This window comes from Cryptomeria japonica, chromosome 3 (assembly GCF_030272615.1).
Source record: "Cryptomeria japonica chromosome 3, Sugi_1.0, whole genome shotgun sequence".
Taxonomy (NCBI): domain Eukaryota; kingdom Viridiplantae; phylum Streptophyta; class Pinopsida; order Cupressales; family Cupressaceae; genus Cryptomeria; species Cryptomeria japonica.
The window spans coordinates 997,612,313-997,635,956 of NC_081407.1; the positions used below are offsets into that span (position 1 = coordinate 997,612,313).

The 23,644-nt window shown below is 37.0% G+C and overlaps 2 protein-coding genes and 1 pseudogene across 2 annotated transcripts; all 3 read left to right on the plus strand.

Annotated features, from left to right (window-relative positions):
- The window catches only part of LOC131045305 (endoglucanase 25-like), an 80,666-nt pseudogene extending 75,421 nt beyond the window's left edge, over positions 1-5,245 (plus strand).
- Positions 5,246-6,287: 1,042 nt separating this feature from the next.
- LOC131045299 (endoglucanase 25) lies at positions 6,288-12,202 on the plus strand. Its single transcript, XM_057978863.2, has 7 exons — positions 6,288-7,313; positions 7,877-7,974; positions 9,609-9,836; positions 10,195-10,656; positions 10,884-11,019; positions 11,115-11,287; positions 11,396-12,202. Exons 1-7 carry the CDS (start codon positions 6,950-6,952, stop codon positions 11,795-11,797), a joined length of 1,863 nt encoding a protein of 620 aa, XP_057834846.1. The 5' UTR covers positions 6,288-6,949; the 3' UTR covers positions 11,798-12,202.
- A 782-nt stretch (positions 12,203-12,984) lies between these two features.
- LOC131045300 (endoglucanase 25) lies at positions 12,985-19,224 on the plus strand. Its single transcript, XM_057978865.2, has 7 exons — positions 12,985-13,682; positions 13,793-13,884; positions 15,352-15,579; positions 15,921-16,382; positions 17,874-18,009; positions 18,102-18,274; positions 18,382-19,224. The coding sequence occupies exons 1-7, from the start codon at positions 13,319-13,321 to the stop codon at positions 18,781-18,783; spliced, it is 1,857 nt and encodes a 618-aa protein (XP_057834848.1). The 5' UTR covers positions 12,985-13,318; the 3' UTR covers positions 18,784-19,224.
- The last annotated feature ends 4,420 nt before the right edge of the window (positions 19,225-23,644 follow it).

Here is a 23,644-nt window from a genome sequence, read left to right on the forward strand (position 1 = left end):
CTGTACGATTTTTCTTTTTAGCTACCCCATTTTGTTGAGGTGTGTATACAGTGGTGAGTTGTCTCTGGATACCATACATATCACAATAACTCTAGAAATCTTTCAAACAAAATTCTCCTCCATGAACAGTCCTCAAACATTTGATTTTGCACCCTTTCTCATTTTCCACAAGTTCTTTAAACCTCTTGAATATATCAAGGGCTTCATCCTTAGCCTTCAAAAAATACACGAAATATGTTCATGAGTAAACTTCAATAAAAGTGATAAAATATGATGACTTACCCAAACTCTTTGTTTTCATATGACCACAAAAATTTGAATGAACAAGCTGAAGTGGATGATGTGCCCTCCATGCATTTCCCTTTGAAAACTTTTCCCTTGCATTCTTTCCTTTAGCACATCCTTCACAAATATTTTTATGCTCTTCAAACCAAAAGTAAACCAAAAGCTAATGTTTGTGATGTTAGAAGCTTTAAACTATGAAAATTTAAATGCCCATGCCTAAGATGCCATAACCAACAAGTGTATTCTCATATGTCATATTGGCAAGGTTGTTGTTATTTTCACCAAACTTCAAAGGGAACATCCCATTCTTTGTCATAGACACAATTGTGACCACCCTATTGCCATGATTCTTATCATAGGTTGTACATTTCTTATTTTCAAAGACAAATTTATAGTTCTTCTCACATAATTGCCCAAGACCTATAAAATTATGCTTCACCTATGAAGTGTAATAAATGTCTTGAATACTTTTCATACGTTCTTTTGTGTGGACCTCCATAGCTCCTTTTGCAAAAACCTTCAACGATTTGTTTTCACCAAGCTGGATCTTGGATTTGAAACTTTCATCCTTTCTTGAAACCAACTTCTCATTTCTTGTCATATGGTTAGAGCATCCAAAATATAAATACCAAACATCTTTACGATTGTTTTCACTTTTGCTATAAGATAAAAATAATAATTTAGAGGATTCTCATCACCTTCTTGAGCATAGTTAACACTTTTACCTTCTTTTAATTTGAAATATCTTTCAAAGTGCCCATACCTATTATAAAGCTAACATTGAACATTTCTCTTATCAAATTTGCCTCTACCTCTTCCTCTAGATTCATCTCTTCCTCTTTAGCCACCTCTGCCTCTATTTCCTCTTGTATTATTCTAATTTTGACCTTTACCTTGGTCTTGATTACTTTTGCTGCTACTACTGACATCTTCATTCTTTGTAATTTGTAATTTGGAGGAAAAAACTTTCTCAACACTTTTCCCAAAAGAATCTCTCAAACTTTATTCGTGAGACATAAAAAATCCAACTAGTTGATCAAACTAGAGGGTTGTCAAATCCTTGTTTTCTTCTATGATTATGGCAACATCATTCCATCTTGGTGTCAAATTTCTCAACACCTTTTTTATCTAAACTTCATTACTCATAGTTTTCTCAAGTGTAGCCATTTTATTGACTACATCTTTGACATAGACAATAGTCACTTATACTTTCAGCCTCTTGCATCCTCAAATTCTCAAATTCTCACTTTAATGCCTATAGCTTGACAAACTTGACTTGAGCATTATCTTGGTAATCTTCTTGTAGAGTCTTCCAGGTATCTTTAGCTATCATTACAGCTGAAATTCTTGGAAATAAGCTCATAGCAAGAGCTATTTGAGTATTAAACAATGCTTGAGCATTTTTCTTCTTGGCCACTTCCTTGGTTGTTCTATCATTGGCTATGAGGGCATTCCAATCAGTTTTACCTGTTAACCTGATTCAACAATCTCCCACATATCTTCTTATAAAAAAAGTCATCATATTTATTCGCTTATAATCAATATTTCCATCAAATTCTAGAACAAGCATGCTGTTAGAATTCGACATGATAAACTTTGGCAAAATTCCAACAATGAAAAACTTTAACCCAAAACAAAATTACCTTCTTTGATACCAATTGTAGTTTCTTGATAGGCAATCCTTACCCTTAACTAGTTGATTGAGATTCAAATAATCACAACATAAAGAATATATGATAACAAGGACATTTAATCATCTTCAACTCTTATTAAATAGAAATAAACATTAAATTGCATTTAATGGAAATAAGAGACATCATACATTGTATCAAAAAATGAAGTACCTTATTATGTTTTGTTTCATAATTGTAACACTATTACAATAGTTTCTTTTATTTCACATTAATAAAAAGAATACATAACTATCAAATATATAATTTCAAAACCTCTAATTTTTTTTTTGTTTTGAAAGATCTAAAAATAGAGTATTCACTACTCAAAGTAGAGCATGTACAACATGCATTAATGCAGGAAAAAACTAAATGTTTCAAAAACACAAACTACACCTTGCAAGTTAAAAATAAAATAACCAAAGAAATACACATGTAACAAAAGGACATGCTTTATTTAAATGCTTATTGTAGTCTAAAAACTAACAACAAATTAAGTCAAACAAAATCTAAACTACATGTTTAAATTAAGGAACTGAAAGTCTTCATTTCTAGTGTAGATATGAATTGGCAGTCAAATTGGAGTTTACAACAACATTAGATCGCTTGAATTTTAACTTTGAAATGAGAATTCAAATCAGCTCTAACTCCTAACAAACTATTGTGATAAAATATACATTTAACTTTGTATGAGAGGCTTTCAGTTCCCAATTTCGTAGCTATTCCTCTACAACTTCTCTATTACCTTCTTTTATTTTTATAACTTAGTTCTTCTCTACCACTTTCTTTTGTATGTTGTTGAAAGAAAATATGACTTTCCGATTCCCAAATTTTGAAATCCATTTCATTTGTTGAGTGTAAGTAGTTTTGTTACGTTGTAGATAGTACTGAATATGGTAGTATCCTAGTATGTCGACAACTTATTCTGAGTATGTCACAAATAAACAAAATGCTTTTCCTTATAACACTTAAATGCATTTCTGCCAAGATGATAATAGCATGTGTGTTCTTATTCTTTTAACAAGAATTCTTTCTTGTGAAACCTTGGTTCTCTTTTGTTTTTCTAATTAATGGCATCTTTATATTTCAGAAGGATCTGGTGGGCGGGTACTACGATGGAGGTGACAATATCAAGTTTGGTTTTCCAGGAGCATTTACCATCACCATGCTGAGCTGGAGTGAGATCGAGTATCGACAGAAGTATGAAGATATTGGAGAGCTCCACAACATCAGAGAATTAATCAAATGGGGATCAGATTACATGCTCAAGACCTTCAATTCTTCTGCTACCAAAAATATAGATGTCATTTATTCACAGGTCAATAACTCTTACCATATGCATAGGACCTCGTTGCATTGCCATCTGCATTTTGGGTCACAACTGATATGGGAAGAATCGCCCTTCGAAAAGAGTCACAAGGGCTTAATGTTTCTTTCTATTTTCTCCACTTTTTGTTCTTTTCAACATTCTGTAAAGTGTGGCTTTGTAACCATGTGATGAGTGATCACGTAGAATATCTTTTCTCTCATGGAGATATCAAGATCAATTCATTTCATTGCTTACCTTCCAATCACATAGACTACTTTTTCTCTCATATATACATAATTACAATCAAATCATTTCATTGAATGAAGCCCGAGAACTGAAGATGGTGATGATGTTATTATGTACAGGTGGGGCATGCAGTCAATGGATCAAAAACTCCAGATGATCATTATTGTTGGATGAGGCCTGAAGATATGGACTACTCACGCCCTGTGATTCGAACCAACGCTGGCCCTGACTTGGCTGCTGAGATGGCTGCTGCACTGGCTGCAACATCTATTGTATTCAATGATGATAGGACCCACTCAAAGAAGCTGGTGAGAGGTGCAGAGCTTCTGTACAAATTCGCGAGGGATGGTAGCAAGAGGAGCAGATATAGCTCTGGAAACCCTGAAATTGCACAATTTTACAATTCATCTGGCTACTATGATGAGTATATCTGGGGTGCCACATGGATGTATTTTGCCTCAGGGGACTCCTCTTACCTTAGCTTGGCTACTCTTCCGGCAATGGCCAAAAATGCAGGTGCATTTAGAGGTGGACCATCTTATGGTGTGTTCAGTTGGGATAACAAGCTACCAGGTGCCCAGGTACAGATTGGATCGAAGATTTCCATTTATTTATTCATTTTTATCATTCAAATAGAATGAAAATTAGCTGCAAAAGTATCTTTCTTGGTGAACCTACCATTCCCTTGAAGTTTTCCAAGGTTCTGTTTTTTAAAGCATAGAATTGAATTCTACTAACTTCCAACTGTGTGACTATATTCTAATTTTTCTTTACATGGCCTGATTATGCTTATGAATTATGATAGGTTTTGCTGACGAGGTTGAGGGTTTTCCTAAATCCCGGTTACCCATACGAGGAAATGTTGGCAACCTTTCAAAACCAGACCAACATTGTAATGTGCTCTTACTTGCCCATGTTCAAATCGTTCAATAGAACAAAAGGCGGGATTCTATCACCTTCTCTCTTTTTAACATCCCAAGGTTTGTGATGACTATATCAGCTATTCTGAAACCTTATTCTCTTGCACGCAGGTGGTTTGATTCAATTAAACCATGGAAATCCTCGACCCCTTCAGTATGTTGTGAATGCTGTATTTCTAGCATCCGTATACAGTGACTACCTTTATACTGCAGATATCCCTGGTTTTTATTGTGGTCCAAACTATTTTTCAAGGAAAGTTCTTCGCGACTTTGCAAGATATCAGGTATTGTACTCATGCTTTCTAATACTAGACAACACTAATCTAGTTTAATTTCATTAACTAGTTTATGAAGAGAGGGTTCTAACTAGAAACTTGATATCATTAAAAATTGCAATTTTGTTTTCCAGATGGACTATATTCTAGGTAGAAATCCCCAAAAAATGAGTTATGTTGTGGGACATGGGAACCATTACCCAAAGCATGTGCATCACCGTGCAGCATCTATTCCTTCAAGTAAAGAGAAGTATTCCTGCACAGGAGGGTTCAAATGGCGAGACAACTCAAACCCTAATCCACATGTGATCACAGGCGCCATGGTTTGAGGGCCTGATAAGAATGATATTTTCCATGACATTCGTAGTAACTACAACCTGACTGAACCCACAATTGCAGGCAATGCTGGCTTGGTTGCAGCCTTGGTTGCTTTATCAGGAGGTGACAACACCAAAGTTGATAAGAATACCATCTTTTCTGCAGTCCCACCCTTGTTTCCTTCGGCTCCGCCACCGCCTCCACCATGGAGGCCTTAGATAAACTTGGGGAATTGTCTCCTTCCTTGATGTTAATTTTTTTTTTTGAGATGGATTCGTTGTTTGAAAGTGTGTACCATTGATAAGGATGATGGCTCATGAACTTCATATTCCATGTCTAAGCTGACAATTATGCTTGATAGGTAATCCTTTGTACACATAAAAAATGACCAACATTTCGGTAACTATTCTTTCCTATCATTCTTTTAGAAATGGTCATGTAATGTATCAATGGTTCAATATTATGACGTATTAAATATTAATAAATAAAAGATTAGGTGTATTATACATTTTTTGGTAGTAGGTACTGAAATATTTTAAGAAGTCTTCTTCATGAGATCTTACCCTAAACAAACTTTTCACAACTATCATAAAATATACAAAATATCTTAAAGAAATGACAATCATATCATATACAACAAGCTGTTCACAACTATTATAAAACTTCATGATAATATTAATAATTTATTTACAGATTACTAATTAAATCATAAAGGAGTATTGACTTAAGAAGATGCTATCATCAAGGAATTTGTACAACTCATTTAAACATAAATAAATTAGTTAATTTCTACACACAAGGGTGACGATTGCTATCACGAGTCAGTCTGTAGCTCATTAATCTAGATAGACCTCAATAAACCTCAAATGGTGTTTAACACTATCTTACATATAAAACTAGTTTAAATTTGTCCTCCTTAGTTTGGCTGTGTTGACTACCGTGCACATATAAATAAAAAACAGTAACATCGTTCCGAAGAGTCAAACAAATAAGGTGACGCCATTGCAGCCTGTTTCAAATAAGCACGCTTGGAGTTAATACCAACGTGCATATACCCCAAAATTCATACAACTGTGATTTCTGATTTGTATAAACTTTCCAGGAAAGAAGACTTGTGAAGATATTTTTTTAATCTTTCATAGGTGGGGCATCTGAAACCCTGAAAGAGATTGCTTTGTAATTACAACAACCAACTTGGCCTTCGTCAAACCAGAAAATGCTTTTCACATTCTGCCTAGATTTAAATCCAGGCCCATATGTCATTGCTCTAGCAAGTTCGTTACTTAATATTATTTGACCTTTAGAAATTGATTTAAAATGTTCTTTATCATAAATCTGGAGATAGATGACGCAGCATGCGCTGAATCATTGCTGTAAAAATGCAATGCCACCTTCCACAGAGTTTAAAATATCCACCCCATCAATGTCAGTGACGAAGAAGCATAGAAGCATATGAATATAGCTCATATTTTTGGTCACTCACTCTTTAAAAACAAGAAATTGAGCGTATGACTCTCCTTTTGTTGTGGGGCAGGAAACATTTAAATCACCCAACCTGGTGTCGTCTTTGACTGAGCATGTAGCAAAATGCACAGTGAATACAACGGTTGCATATTTTTCTATGGATAGCAAGTATTAAAATACCTGCTGGTATTTTTATATTATGTGCATGTAATGTATGCGAGAAGAATTTGGCAGCCGGCTGTGAGATCGGTACTCAATGAATTTGCCTGGTCAACGTAAGGTGTGAAATAGGAGGAGTAGGAAGAGGAGGAGGAGGCTGCTGCATAAGTAAGTTAACATTTGTTTGGTTCTGCTTATCTGTGGACTGCAGCTCTGCAGCCATTTCTGTTAAGCTAAAAGCTTCATAGCAACACCATCTGCAAGGAAATTGAAAATTGATGTGAGAATTGTTGTGGATTGAAAATGTATGGGAGAGATCAGTGGGGAGGGGCTTTTGAGATCCATGGGGACGCTGGTACAGATGATAATCGGAGCAGAACAGAAGTGGACAGTGGGGCTCTATCGAGACAGCTGGATGAGACCCAGCAGAGCTGGTTGTTGGGTCCGGGAGAGCAGAAGAAGAAGAAATATGTGGATTTTGGGTGTGTGGTGGTGAGCCACCAGGCCTTGAAATGGATCCTCTCCATCTTTGCCTTCGCCGCCATAGTTACTGCACTCGGTGTCATCATCGCCAAGACGCTGCCCAAGCACCACCACGCCCAGCCACCTCCTGACAATTACACGGTTGCTCTTCACAAAGCACTTCTATTCTTCAACGCACAAAAATGTATGCATCATTTCCAGAGTCCTCTTGTTTGTTGGTGTTTATTAGGCGGTGTTTTTTTGGTAAATCAACTTATATGATTTTTATTCCATTTCAATTAATGGTGTATTAGATTCTATTATGATTTAACTGTCGTGTTTTAGTAATTTTTGAGTCAATTGTTATAGATCTATATTTTATGAGTATCATTTTCATCTTTTATGAATATGAATGACAGTTATGGTATGCAGATGATGTTCATAAGACTAGCGTATTAGAATCTCCAAAAAAGTCATCCATCTTGAATTATTGAAATTTAAATACAACCTAAAAGTTTTCTCTAAATCAAACCACAAATTATGTGATTTTTGAGTCTGAAGAACCCATCCTTTCGTACAGATGAATTGACCATTTAGCATTCATTACATATAAATAATTTTCATAAGAATGGGACATTACTCATCCATTACTAATTTGACTTAAATTACAGAGTCCCATGTACTATATAACAAGAACACCACATGAATGTAAATTGAAACCTTCTTGGGCTGATAAATCTATGTTTTTGGGATTTTTGCTGGCTGCAGCGGGAGTTTTGCCCAAGACCAATAATGTTTCGTGGAGAGGAAATTCCGGCCTTCAAGACGGGATTTCGGATCCTTCCGTCAGTGCGAGCCTGCCTCAGGTGGGGCTTTCTTTCCCCTTTCTATTATAACATCGTTTAAATTAGAGAATTGTTTCTGCAACTCATAATACCCTTTTTACCATGTTTTCAAGAGTTGAGAGGTAAAAAGAGAAAGTTGGAACTGGCAACTCATTTCAATTATTAATTATCATTTTGAATTGTAAAATGAAATTGGGAGAAACTGCTTTTGTAACTTTTACACAGCCTGCAATTTGCAAATCTTCATCTCTTATAAACTGCTTTCGTTTCCCTTCCAGCTCAGTCATCGCTTCTCATTTCACAAATAGAAAATCTCTTGAAATGTTTAATCAATTCCAATTATTTCTGGAACTTAATGTATCGGAATCAGTTTTGGATAACGTGCAAATAAAACTGGATTTAGTTCGACGGACTGACCATTTTTTTTCCTTCCGTTTAATGTCAAGAGAGCCATTTTATTCTTGAGTTAGCAATTCAATGTAAGGTAGGTTTAAACTCTGTTGGATTGTCAATTTATAGTGCAAATGGATCTTCCACCTCTTCTACAAGTTCTCTTGCTTGTCTAATAAGGAGATTTTTCCCTTCTTTCTTACTTTGGAATACCCTACACTTCTCATTCGAACGCCCTCAGTGCTGTTGATAGTTGCGAAATTATTTCAGTGCCTACTATTAGCAAGGTAAAGGGACTGATTTTAAAAAATCACTAGCCTCTAGGGTTAAGGAGAGCTGAGAAATACCGTATCGAATCCTCTTTTTATGGTCTAGTTTTTTTCTGTAGCCACTGCAAACTTAAAAACTATGTTTGTCTAAAGATCCAACATCAAACATGGTCAACTCTTTATGAAATCCAGAGGAAAGACTTTGAAAGAAATTTAGCAAGTACCTCTTCTGCATCTAAAGTGTTGTTGAACTAATTGACAACTTTTTAAAAGAAATAATCAAAGAATATTTTGGAAACATCTGATTGATATAGGAAAGTTCAAGGTCAATTAGTTCAACAATATATCAAGCTCAATCTATCCCATAGGAATAGCATGAGTGTGCTTCGGCCTTCTCTCATATCATCCTGATTCCTGACCTTCAAGCAGCTTTGTTTGTTTTAGCTTGATGCTGATTTTATTTTGTTCTAGGATATCCTTATCCATGTGATGGAAAAAGTTTAATATCCTTAAATTAACTTTGGAATGAGAATTGGAATCAGCTCAGACTCCTGGCAGAAATTGTGATAAAATGTAGATTTAATTTTGTACCATTGTATGCCTCTCATCTTCAATTTCCAATTTGGTAGTTATTCCTCTACACCTTCTCTAATACCACCATTACTACTTAGTGCTTCTCTACCACTTTCTTTTGTATGTTGTTGAAAGAAAATCTACCTTTTCAATTCCAAATTTTAAAGTCCATTTCATGCTCTAAGTGCAATCAGTTCTGTTAAGTTGCAGATAGTATTTAATATGGTAGTCTCCTAGTGTTTAGACAGATTATTCTGATTAAGTATGTCACAAATAAACAAAATGCTTTTCCTTCTAACGCTTGCATACATTTCTGCCAAGATGACAACAGCATTTGTGTTCTTATTCTTGTAAGAAGAATTCGCTCTCGCAAGATTTTGATTCTCTTTTGTTTTTCTAATTGATGGCATCTTTATATTTCAGAAGGATCTGGTGGGCGGGTACTATGATGCAGGCGACAATATCAAGTTTGGTTTCCCTGGAGCATTTACCATTACCATGCTGAGCTGGAGTGTGATTGAGTACCGACAGAAATATGAAGATATTGGAGAGCTCCACCACATCAGAGAATTGATCAAGTGGGGATCAGACTACATGCTCAAGACTTTCAATGCTTCTGCTGCCAAAAATATAGATGTCATTTATTCACAGGTCAATAACTCTTATCATATGCATTACCAATTGTATTTTGGGTCACAACTGATATGGGAGTAACCACCCTTCAATAAGAGTCACAGGGGTCTTAAAGTTTCTCTCTGTTTTCTCCACTTTTTGTTCTTTTAAACACTCTTCTGTAAAGTGTGGCTTTGTATCCATTTGATCAGTTATCACGTAGTATAGCTTTTCTCTCAGGGAGATGATCAAGATCAATTTACTTCATTGCTTTGTCCCTAAATAACCATCTAATCACATAGACTACTTTTTCTCTCATATATACATAATTAAAATCAAATCATTTCATTGAATGAAGCCCGAGAACTGAAGATGGTGATGATGTTATTATGTACAGGTGGGGCATGCAGTCAATGGATCAAAAACTCCAGATGATCATTATTGTTGGATGAGGCCTGAAGATATGGACTACTCTCGTCCTGTGATTCGAACCAACGCTGGCCCCGACTTGGCTGCTGAGATGGCTGCTGCACTGGCTGCAGCATCTATTGTATTCAATGATGATAGGGCCTACTCAAAGAAGCTGGTGAGAGGTGCAGAGCTTCTGTACAATTTCGCGAGGGATGGTGGCAAGAGGAGCAGATATAGCTCTGGGAACCCTGAAATTGCACAATTTTACAATTCATCTGGGTACTATGATGAGTATATCTGGGGTGCTGCATGGATGTATTTTGCCTCAGGGAATTCCTCTTACCTTAGCTTGGCTACTCTTCCGGCAATGGCCACAAATGCAGGTGCATTTAGAGGTGGACCATCTTATGGCGTGTTCAGTTGGGATAACAAGCTACCAGGTGCCCAGGTACAGATTGGATCGAAGACTTTTGTTTATTTATTCATTTTTATCATTCAAACAGAATTGAAAATTAGTTGCAAAAGTCTCTTTCTTGGTGAACCTACCATTCCCTTAAAGTTTCCGAGGTTCTGTTTTTTCACGCATAGAATTGAATTTTACTAACTTCCAACTGTGTAAGTTCTGTGTTATAATTTTTCCTAACATGACTGGATTATGCTTATGAATTGTGGTAGGTTTTGCTGACGAGGTTGAGGGTTTTCCTAAATCCCGGCTACCCATACGAGGACATGTTGGCAACCTTTCAAAACCAGACAAACATTGTAATGTGCTCTTACTTGCCCGTGTTCAAATCGTTCAATAGAACAAATGGTGAGATTCTATTACCTTCTTTCTTTCTAATTTTTCACCCCGAGGCTCGAGATGATTAAATCTACTATTCTGAAACCTTATTCTCTTTCACGCAGGTGGTTTGATTCAATTAAACCATGGAGACCCCCAACCCCTTCAGTATGTTGTGAATGCTGCTTTTCTAGCATCCGTATACAGTGATTATCTTAATACTGCAGATATCCCTGGGTTTTATTGTGGTCCAAACTATTTTTCAAGGAAAGTCCTCCGCGACTTTGCAAGATTTCAGGTATGGGACTGATATGCATTCTAATACCAGACAACACTAGTCTTGATTAATTTCTAATTATCTAGTGTATGAAGGGTTTTAACTAACAATTGCAATTTTGTTTTCCAGATGGACTACATTCTAGGTAAAAATCCTCAAAAAATGAGTTATGTTGTGGGGTATGGGAACCATTACCCAAGGCATGTCCATCACCGTGCAGCATCTATTCCTTCAAATAAAGTGAAGTACTCCTGCACAGGAGGATACCAATGGCGAGACAACTCAAACCCTAATCCACATGTGATCACAGGAGCTATGGTTGGAGGGCCTGATAAGAATGATGGCTTCCGTGACGTTCGTGTTAACTACAACCAGACTGAACCCACAATTGCAGGCAATGCTGGCTTGGTTGCAGCCCTTGTTGCTTTATCAGGAGGTGACAACTCCAAAATTGATAAAAATACAATCTATTCTGCAGTCCCACCCTTGTTTCCTTCGGCTCCGCCGCCGCCTCCACCATGGAGGCCTTAGATAAACTGGGGGAATTGTCTGCTTCCTTGGTGTTAAATTTTTTTCGAGATGGATTAGTTATTTGAAAGTGTGTGCCACGGATAAGGATGATGGTTCATGAAATTGATATTCCATGTCTAAACCTAGAATTTTGCTTGATAGGCAAGGGATCACAGATGATCCTCTGTACACATTAAAAATGACTAATATTCCGGTAACTACTCCTTTCTATCATTCTTTTAGAAGTGGCCGTGTAATGTATCAATGGTTCAGTATTATGATGTATTATTAAGTATTGATAAATAAAGATTGGATGTATCATTTTCCATCATTTATACACATTCTTCAGAACATATCCTTAACAGTCCTATCGAAATATTTAGGTATAATTACCTCAAGAGGAAAAAGCAAAACAAAATAGACAAGAGGGCAAAAGAATATACAGATCACACAATAAAATATTTCAAGTACAGGACAGATCCGACCTTTATGATGTATTAAATTATTTCAAATTAGTTTACGCGTGTTGACTATTTTGTTTTAAGTTAATAATAATATTATCATTCCAAGAGTCAAACAAATAAGGCTACATCACTGCAGGGTTTTCCAAAAAAGCACACTTGAAGTCGATGCCAGATGTGTATAGAGCACAAAATTCATACCAAAAATGATTCATGATCTGAACATACATTTGTTCAGTTAGACCTTTTTTTAGTAGGTTACAGTTGTAGCATAGGAAACGTGAAAGAGATTGTTTTGTAAGCTGGCATTGGTCAAACCAATTGCTCTGCTCTTTACATTGTAGTTTTAAATCAGGGTCGGTGTGCCATTGCCCTATGAACTTCTTTACTTAAAATTATGTCAGCTTGGAAATTTGATTTGAATCATAATTAGAGATAAATTACGCGGCATGCCCTGAATCAGTGCAGTAAAACACGGCGTCACCTTCGCCGACAATTGTTCAAAATCAATTTCATCAACGCCAGACGTAAGTAAAAACCAAATAAGTATAACTCGCTCTTTGGGCCAGTTAGCAATTCAAAACATCAACGCCACTAGTAAGTAAAAACCAAATGGATTTAACTCGTGTTTTGTGCCAGTTAGCGATTTAAAACAAGAAATTGAGAGGAGGGAGGAGTCTCGTTTTGTTGTGGGCCAGGAAGCATTGTTGTTTTATCACCCTACGTGGTGCAATGGTTGACTGAGCATGTAGCGAATTGCATGGCAGTACAACGGTTACACACTTTTTCTATGCATAGGCAGTGCAACATCTGCTGATATTTGAATATTCTAAGTATGAAATGTACGCGAGAAGATCTCGGTAGACAGCTGTGAGATCAGTCTATGAATTTGCCGGGTCAACTTAATGTATGAAAATAGGAGGAGGAAGCTGCATCACATTTTGTTTCCTTCTGCTGAGCTGTGGCCTGCAAGTCTACAACTTTTCTATTTGTGTTGATGTTAAAGAAGCCACATTATAACGCTGTCAGTGAAGGAAATTGAAAAGTGGTGGTGAGAGGAAAATTGTTGTGAGGATCGAAAATGTACGGGAGAGATCAATGGGGAGGGGCGTTCGAGATCAATGCGGAGTCTGCAACAGAAGACAATCGGAGCAGAACAGAAGTGGACAGCGGGGCGTTGTCGAGGCAACTGGATGAGACGCAGCAGAGCTGGCTTTTGGGGCCGGGCGAGCAGAAGAAGAAGAAATATGTGGATCTTGGGTGTGTGGTGGTGAGCTACAAGATCGTGAAATGGTTCCTCTGGATCTTTGCCACGGCCGCCATTGTTTCTGCTCTTGCTGTCACCATCGCCAAGACGCTGCCCAAACACCACCAAGCGGAACCTCCTCCTGACAATTACACGATCGCTCTTCACAAAGCACTTCAATTCTTCAACGCCCAAAAATGTATGCATCAAACCTTAACACTGAATCGTTTCTTTCTTTCTGTTTTTTTAATTATCAGTTGATAAATGGGCTGATAAATCTTATGTTTTGGGGATTTTTGTTGGTTGCAGCAGGAATTTTGCCCAAGAAAAATGGTGTGTCATGGAGAAGAAACTCTGGCCTACAAGACGGGACTTCGGATCCAAATGTCCGCTTGGACCTGGTGTGCCTTTCGTCTCTCTCTTTTGATAAAATGGTTTATATTACAGACTTGAAAGTTGTTGCCACTCATAGTGATTAGTTCCATAATTTCAGAAATTGAGCCGTCGCCTCATTTCAAATATTAATTATCCTTTTGAATTGTATTCTGAAATTAGGAGAAACTGCTTTTGTAACTCGTACTCAACACGCAAGTTGCAAATCTTCATCTTTTTTTATGTTTCAGCTCAGTCATCGCATCTCTGTTCACGAATAGAAAACACCTGGCAAAGATAATCAATTCCAAAATAATTCTGTAACTGAATGTACGGGAATCGGCCTCGAATTGTTTTCAAATGAATGTAAATTTGGTTTGAAATTAATTTTCTTAATGAAGTATACTTAAATAGGCACCGATTCCTGATCGACAAATTCATAGAGCACACTAATGTTGTAAGAAATCATTTGAGCGTGTTCACAACTTCACAGAACAGGAGAGCAGGAGCACAGTCTTTCATGTTCAAAGAGAAGAGTATGCTGGCCGCAATCGCGTAATTGAGACTGCCCATTCCATGCAAACGACCCAAGTTCAAATTTTATTGGACTTTTGAGTTCAATGGGTGTGTACCAAAACAAGAGTTTGACCTCCCTAGTCTTGGACAGAACCATCCCAATATGACCAAAGAATAATTCAATCTCATATTCCTTTCCCTTAGTGAAAACAATTTAATTAAATTCTTGCACCCTATATACAGAATGAAAAGTTAGGATGAAAACTGGTAAGCTTTACCGGCACAGGGTGTGTGGCGGAGAGGCTAGCGGTTACCCTGTTTCAAATAAAAACAGGGCATAAAGGCCACGACATGTTCGCTAACCAAAAACAAATGTCTCTTGGAGGAAAATTGGTAATCTTAATGTGAAACTGTATAAAGGAAGAAAAGAAGGCAATAGAGATCTAGCCCACCTCACACCCACACAATTGACCAGACAAGCACAGTATATAGTGAAAGGACTTCTACCTGTTTATTTAACAGATGGTAAATTGCAAACTAGGAGAATTCAGACCTATTTACATGTTCTAGGCTCACAAGTCTGTATTAAGAATAGCACACAATTTGGATTGATTGTCATCGGTGAAGTTTAATGGTAAACGAAACTCTCCGGTCTGTAAAAGGTCCAATTCTGAGTTTAGGCGGAATATGATTTTGGATATAACTCTGAATAAGCATAAATTTATATTCCCATAGATCTTGTAGGATCAGAACAATTTTTTTATAATTTTTTAGAAGATAAAATAAAGCTTTTTTATAAAACTAAATATCAGATTGAAATACTTAAAAAAGTTATCCCTTAGAAACAGCAAGACTGTGATTTAGCCTTCTATTATATCAACCTGAACCTCAAGCAGCTCTATTTTTTTTGACAAGAATTCTTTCTCTCGAGACTTTTATTCTCTTCTGTTTTTCTAATTGATGGCATCTTCATCTTTCAGAAGGATCTGGTGGGCGGGTACTATGATGCAGGAGACCAAATCAAGTTTGGTTTCCCTGGAGCATTTACCATAACCATGCTGAGCTGGAGTGTGATTGAGTACCGACAGAAGTACGACGATATTGGAGAGCTCCGCCACATCAGAGAATTAATCAAATGGGGAACAGACTACATGTTTAAGACCTTCAATGCCTCTGCTGCCGAAAAAATAGATTTCATTTATTCACAGGTCAATAACTCTATCGCATACACAAGACCTCATTGCATTGCCTATTGCTTTTTGGGTCACAACTGAAATGGGAAGAACCAACCTTGAAAAAAGTGGCGTCAGGGAGTTCAAGTGTGTTTCTATTTTTCTTCACTTTGTTTTTTCCCCAAATGTGTAAGAACGCCCCACTTTTGTTTGCTTCTGTTTCTATAGACATTTGTAATAACACCTTTCTTGAAAGTAGGGCTTTGCAACCATGTGATTGCAGATTCTTTTTTTACCTGATGGACATAATTAAAATCAATTCTCATTGCCTGCAGCCCTAGAACTGAACATGGTAGTGGTGATTTATTTATGTATAGGTGGGGCATGCAGTCAATGGATCAAAAACTCCAGATGATCATTATTGTTGGATGAGGCCTGAAGACATGGACTACCCACGCCCTGTAATTCAAACCACCAAAGGCAACGACTTGGCAGCTGAGATGGCTGCTGCACTGGCTGCAGCATCTATTGTATTCAATGATGATAGGGCCTACTCAAAGAAGCTGGTGAGAGGTGCAGAGCTTCTCTATAAATTCGCGAGGGATGCTGGCCAGAGGAGCAGATACAGCTCTGGAAACCTTGAAATTGCACAATTTTACAATTCATCTGGGTACTGGGATGAGTTTATCTGGGGTGCTGCATGGATGTATTTTGCCACAGGGAATTCCTCTTACCTTCGTCTGGCTACTAATAAGGAAATCGCCAAACATGCTGGAGCATTTTCAGGTGGGCCATATTATGGCGTGTTCAGTTGGGATAACAAGCTACCAGGTGCCCAGGTACATATTGGATCTAAATTTTTCATTTATTTACATCATTTTTATCGATGAAAAATAATGAAAATGGAAGGTTTTGTACAATCTAGGGAGACACAAAATAATTAAATCTGTTACTCGCCTTAATGTATGTAGATCAATTGCTTTCAACCTTAAAGCTATCTGAAATCGTATTCCCTAATTTTGGATTGTACCTGAGCCATTGCCTTAGTGGACAACCCTCTTACCACTGTACTTCAGACCCGAGAGACTTGTTGACCATTCATTACAATAATTGAGACCATCTATTCCATGCAAACGACCCAAGTTCAAATCTTATTGGCCTTGGAGTTCAATGGGTGCGTACCAAAATAAGAGTTTGACATCCCTAGTCTTGGACAGAGCCATCCATCTGAGTAATGCAGCATCCCAATATGACCAAAGAATGATTACCAATCTCATATTCCTTTCAACCAGTGAAAACAAATTAATTAAATCCGTGCATTCTATTTACAGATTGAAAAGTTAGGATGAAAACTGGTAATGCCCTACTAGTGCAGGTAGCACGGCATACAGGCTAGCGGTTATCCTGTTTTAGATAAAAACAGGGCATAAAGGCCACGATATGTTTGCTAACCAAAAACAATTGCCTTTTGGAGGAAAATTGATAATCTTAATGTGAAACTGTATAAAGGAAGAAAAGAAGGCAATAGAGTTCTAGACCACATTACATCCACATGATTGCCCAGACAAGCACAGTATATAGTGAAAAAGACTTCTACCTGTTTATTTAACAGATGGTAAATTGCAAACTATGAGAATTCAGACCTATTTACATGTTCTAGGCTCACGATCTGAGCCATTGCCTAGGTTTTGTACAATGAACTCTGTGTATTGTTCATTAGAAGATTTCTTCTGAGTTCTATATGCAATTTTCCACAGGTTGTGGTTTGTTGTCTGTTATATAAACAAGCAAATGCTTCTAATCATTACAAATAGTAATTGTATCAACCATCATGTGGGACTAGACATAATGGTAGATGGTAGGACCAGGTCATTATTTTCTTCTTTTCTTTCTTCACGACTTGTCTATCCTCTTTTCTTCCTTAACTTTTAGGGAGTCTATCCTCTTTTCTTCTCTCAAGTTTAGATTCTCATCTGTCCTTCATAAACATTTAGCTGCAAAAGTATCCTTCTCAGTGAACCTATAATGCCCTTTTATGATTTCTTGTACCTTAAACATGTTGGATTCTTCCCTAGGCCAGAGACACAAATACAGTAAATCATATCATGTTTCGTCCTTGGCTTCTCATCCTATACATAGCATTCACACATAATATCAATATTTTCTGCTAGAGGGTCTGTGAACTTAGTTTGAGATGTTAAATTATATTCTGTCATTTACAAAGGTATTCCTAAGGTTCTGTTTCTTAGGGCACCATTTTGAATTATAATTTTCAATTGTGCAAGTCTACTCTAATTTCTCTTTACACGACTGGATTATGCTTGTGATAGGTTTTGCTGACGAGGTTGAGGATTTTCCTAAGTCCAGGCTACCCGTTTGAGGACTTGTTGGCAAGCTATCACAACCAGACCAACATTGTAATGTGCTCTTACTTGCCCCTGTTCAATGTGTTCAACAGAACAAAAGGTGAGCGCCTATTACTCATCTTTTTAATTTTTAACCCCAAGGCTTGTGATAATTATATCTACTAACCTGAAACCTTATTTTCTTGTATGCAGGTGGTTTGATTCAATTAAACCATGGAAATCCTCAGCCCCTTCAGTATGTTGTGAATGCTGCTTTTCTAGCATCTGTATACAGTGATTATCTTAATACTGCGGATATCCCTGGCTTTTATTGTGGTCCAAACTACTTTTCTAGGGAAATACTACGTAATTTTGCAAGATATCAGGTATAGTATTGACATGTTTTTATAATATTAGGCAATACTAGTTATGTTTAATTTCCTTCACCAGTGAGTGGGGGGTTTTAACTAAAAATTGCAATTTTGTTTTCCAGATGGACTACATTTTAGGCAAAAATCCTCAGAAAATGAGTTATGTTGTGGGATATGGGAACCATTACCCAAAGCATGTGCATCACCGTGCAGCATCTATTCCTACAAATAATGTGAAGTATTCCTGCACAGGAGGGTACAAATGGCGAGACAGCTCAAAGCCCAATCCACATGTGATCACAGGAGCTATGGTTGGAGGGCCTGATAAACATGATCGTTTCCATGACATCCGTCGTAACTACAACCAGACTGAACCCACAATTGCGGGCAATGCTGGCTTGGTTGCAGCCTTGGTTGCTTTATCAGGAGGTGATGACATCAGAGTTGATAAGAACACCCTCTTTTCTGCAGTTCCACCCATGTTTCCTTTATCTCCCCCACCCCCTTCACCATGGAAACCTTAAGTTTCCTCTTCTTCTTGCTTCAACAAATATGAAAAATCCTAGCTGATTGGGGGAATCAGCACGTTCCTTTCTGTAAATTTTATCGGAGATGGATTAGTTATTTGCAAGCGTGTGCACTGCTAAGTCCAGAATTATGCTTGATGAGAAAGGGACCACATATTTTTCATGTACCTCATTTTCCATGCCTAAGTCCAGAATTATGCTTGATAGGAAAGGGATCACAGATGTTTATCCGTACACACTAAAAATAGCTAATATTCTAGTAACTATTCTATTCTGTCATTCTTTTTAAGGTGGCTAGAGATTAATGGCACACGTGTGAAGTTTGAACGTAAATTGCACTGTACAATTGTTTCTAATTAAATACTATAGTAATGGCTTGTTAAGCCTTGCAATAAGCGTGCCATTGTTGGAATAAGATGATAGTCCTATTGAGCTTCAGAGACCTGTCTAAGGTTTTACTTTTGACAAGAAACTTCAAGCTTTTTCTCAAGAACAGAAAACAGGAAAAAATACCATATTTTTTAGATGCTTATGAGCATTATTAGAATCTATCATCGTTTTGAGTGGCGAGTAAAAAGTCTTGTTTGAGATCTGTTTCTATAAAACGTATTTCTCGTGTTACAGCTCCCTGCTTACATCCTTTCTTTTTTTCTTTTTCCTTTGAATGTATATTAGAGAGAGTATATCAATACTGGAGAGGACTATGAGCCAACCAATTACCTTATGAGCAATGGCCGGATTTGCTTGCATATGCTAGAGCAGTTGCTGCAGTTCATGGATGGGAACTCAGTCAATTAATTCCTGCTATCAATATATTGATAAATGGCCTTAACATGTTAATGGGAGTGTAAAGAGTAAAGCCAACCTAGAATACACAGGAGGAACATTAAATGTTTTATCAATTTTTTTTCTAATGGAATGAACTATAAAAGAAAAGTAGGAAACTCCCACATCATTGGGTAATATGCTAAAATAGCTAGCTAAAAAAGTATAAGATATGGTTGATCAAAGCATCAGTTAAACTACCGATTTGAAGAATATCCCTGGAAGAAATCTAAGAATGTTATCAACATGAAGGCAAGGAACAAAGTGTGTCTATGATAGTATCCTGGGATTCAGAAATTGTAATGTCTAAAGATGTGTAATCACTGGTAGCGTCGGTGTAACTGGTAAGGCAGGTGTGATGATATTATGTTGATCTTTTCCAGGTGCAGACTGTTTTGACTCCTAAAAATTAGATATCTTAAGTGCGATGAAAACCACTAATCTCCACAACACTTGCTGACATGTGAGTTGCTTTCCGGTTGCTTGTCAATTGTACCTAGACATTTCTTGCATAACAAATGCAAACCTTAGATTTAACCTGTCTTGAGACATCTCGTCTCTGATTTTCTCAAGAGGGTTTCAGCTATGTTATGATCTGCGACTAAACAAATTATAAAAACCTCTAGATATTGAATTCATTAGTACTAGTTTTGAAATGTTGACCCAGATGAGCTTTTGATCTTTTGCTCCTGATCAGATAATAACATTACATTATAAGATAGAATTACATTCAGCATGAAATTGAATTTGAAAAGGCAGAGAAATTTTTAGACCCAGCAAAATTTTAAAAAGCAAAAAAAATTTGGTTAAATTCCTGAGTTCTGAACGATTCTCAAGGGTTTTTTCAATGTGAACTTATGAAGTATTGGGCATGAGCAAAGGTTTTAAAAAATGCGCCCGACTTCCACAGGAGACATGCTTGTTGTCAGCGATATTGGAAGACATATTACTTTGGATATTTTAGTTGCTTCTAGTTATTGGAGGAAGGCAAAGGCCAGCCAGTAAGGGGAATATGCAGCAACATTGGACGCTGCAAATCATTCTACCCTCAAACTTTGAGAATAGTAGGGGATTAACACTTGGCACGACAGACCCTTCAAATGCCATTTTTTCCAGGACCATCTGGGCAGAAAAGTAAAACTCAACACTACCCACAAAGACCCTGCTCCCTATCTCCTTTTGAGGAGGGATCCATGTCTCAAACAATTGGAAATCTACAACAGGTATCAAGGCACTAAAGTAAACTCAACACTACCCACAAAGCCCTTTCATGTAAGCAACCATATCGGCTCAAGAAGTTTGTGTGAAACTGGATTGGCAAAGAGGGGGAGTTCATTTTTTTGAGGGGAGGGGGTGATTCCTCCTTTGATTGCTGGCTATTCACCTTAGCATAATATTATGCAAAGGGTTGAAAAGAGGATATATTTCTAGCTTTTTAGATTATTTGCTAGGGGAAAGTACCCAGTAGTTGTGCACTCTAACTTCGCACTTCTCAAAATCTTACTTGGAAATTTCAAATCATTCCGATTTTTTACAGCAGCTTACTTGGCAAGTCCCCTGCTTATAACTAAGGTTTCAGGGCCACATCATCAAATATGATGCCACATCAACATGTTTTTTGCCAAGGTGTCCAAAACAGCCCCCCAAAAAAGTGAGACCAATAGGCGTGCAAAAGAGACCCCAATAGTTGTGCAGCTGACATGGCATCACCTGATTGGTTACTTTTTACAATATTAGTACATTTCTTAACAACTATTGGTACATTTCCTAACAACTATTGGTACATTTCCTAACAAAAATTGATATTTTTTGTTTCAAACAATAGGTTTTATTTGTTCAATTTTTGGAACAAAAGGTATCAACAACCCTCACAACAATTGGTACATGCTCAACTACTAGGTCCTTTCCCCTAGTAATGATTCCTGATTACTATTTCTTTTATTTGGCCTGCTCTGAGGTTGTGTATTAAAAGCAACACAAATATGCATAGCAGAAGAAATGGTTAAGGAAATATCAAAAGCAAAATGTGTTAGATGAAAAGAAGCTTTTAGTTTAATCTTTGCAGATTTTATAGCATTGGCAAAAGATTGAAAAGAATTTAATTTTCAAAAATTTAAAGTACTCATAAAATAATTAGAATGTATGTGATTGTATATTTTACATTTTTTCTTGCGTTTCAATGCTTTTTGGTTTAAATTTATGTCATCATTTTTGAAAAACAATAGTGCAACATCATATATCTATATAATTTATTATTTTTCAATATTCTATGTAACTAAGATATACAAAAACATGGTTGTTGAAAGTTCGAAAATTAGGGTATACATGCTTGAGGTATGGTCATATGAGTTTGGGAGATAATAAAAGTTTCATGTTTTGAGGATAGCAAGGTGGCTATTAAAATAATACAAGAACATTAATATTTGCATAAAATTAAAATACCTAACTAGCAATTGCATCTTGGTGTGCAAAGGCTATGTCGAAGAGGTGTGGAAGGTTGATTAGGAAAAAAATTGGTCTATTTTTTGCATAAATTTGAGTATTACATGAGGTCAATTGGTAGGCCATGACGTTGTTTGTGCAACAAAGTTGTCAATAGAGAAGTGATAGCTTCAAATTAACTATGCATCCACTTACAAGGATCCAATCATAACCAAAACAAAACATCTAAATTGAGAATATAATAAAGTTTCATTACCAATAGGCTCATATTATGTTTGAGAAAGAGAGAGGAGGGGAGGGCGGGGGAGGTAAAAAGATAGAGATGGAGATGAAGAATAAAGAGATGAAGATGGAGAGAAAGAGAGAGATAAAGAGAGAGGGGAGAGGAATAGATAGAGATGGGAGAGAAAAATAAATAGAGGGAGAGAGAGAGAGGAGGGGAGAGATAGAAAGATAAAAGTAGAGATAGGAAGTGATATATAGAGGTGGGGAGAGATATAGTGGTAGAGAGAGATAGATATAACTAGATAGAGATAAAGGGATAGATGAAAGAAGTGATAGGGAGAGAGATATAGATATAGAGGTCTATAAAGAGGGAGAAAGAGAGAGGGGAAGGTAGAGATGGATGGATAGAGGGAGGTATGCTTGAAGATATAGGGGGAGGTAGGAAGATATAGGTAGAGACGAAGATAGATAAACAGAGGAAGATGGAAAAAAATAGATAGAGATACAGATAGAAAGAAAGGGGGAGATTTAGAGATATAGAAAAGAATTGGGTGAGATAGAGAGATAGAGATATAAGGAGATATAGAGAGAGGGGAAGAGGGAGAGAGATAAAGAGATGGAAAAATAGAGAGAACTATAGATAGCCAAATAGAGATGGAGAGATGGTGAGAGAAATATGGAGAGATACACATGTATTGGAAGAGTATATATATATATATATATATATATAGAGAGAGAGAGAGAGAGAGAGAGAGAGAGAGAGAGAAGGTTGCAAAGACAAGTAATAGAGAAAAGGTTTAGAATTTAGAGAGAGGAGGAAAGATAGAGAGATAGAGCTGATAGAGATAGGGGAGAAAGAGAGGGAGAGAGAGAGAGAGGGATATATAGGGATAGAAAGAGATAGAGATAGGGATATAAAAGAGAGGGACTATATATAAACTATAAAATATAAATGGGGTGAGAGAGAGGGAGAGATGGAAGGATAGAGAAAGGGGGAGAGGAAGAAATATAGATAGAAAGAGGGTGACAATGAGAGCGGGGGATATAGAGAGATAGAAAGATAAAGATATGGGAAGTGATATATGGAGAGGTGGAGAGGGATTTAGAGAGAGTAGGAGAGATGAAGACAGATTAGTGTATAAGATCTAGAGATAGAGATAGAAATAGGAAGTGTGTGTTTGATTGAGTGAGGGGGATATAGAGATATCTAGATAAGGAGGGAGAAATAGGGAATGTGTGTGTGTGTGAGTGAAAGATATATGGAGATAGATATAAAGAGGAACACAAATATGGGTTAGTGCAGAATCATGGGGGGCCAAAAAGTGGTGATGTGAAAAAATAGCCTTTTCCACTCGCCTAAAAATGC

What these genes read in the sequence shown, in the direction of transcription:
- LOC131045299 (XM_057978863.2), top strand. Translation starts at nt 6,950, where the DNA reads ATGTATGGGAGAGATCAGTGGGGAGGGGCTTTTGAGATCCATGGGGAC. An exon ending in ATTCTTCAACGCACAAAAAT is followed by an intron (nt 7,314 to 7,876) that starts GTATGCATCATT and finishes TGCTGGCTGCAG; the next exon opens with CGGGAGTTTTGCCCAAGACC. An exon ending in TCAGTGCGAGCCTGCCTCAG is followed by an intron (nt 7,975 to 9,608) that starts GTGGGGCTTTCT and finishes TTTATATTTCAG; the next exon opens with AAGGATCTGGTGGGCGGGTA.
- LOC131045300 (XM_057978865.2), top strand. Translation starts at nt 13,319, where the DNA reads ATGTACGGGAGAGATCAATGGGGAGGGGCGTTCGAGATCAATGCGGAG. An exon ending in CAAATGTCCGCTTGGACCTG is followed by an intron (nt 13,885 to 15,351) that starts GTGTGCCTTTCG and finishes TTCATCTTTCAG; the next exon opens with AAGGATCTGGTGGGCGGGTA. An exon ending in TAGATTTCATTTATTCACAG is followed by an intron (nt 15,580 to 15,920) that starts GTCAATAACTCT and finishes ATTTATGTATAG; the next exon opens with GTGGGGCATGCAGTCAATGG.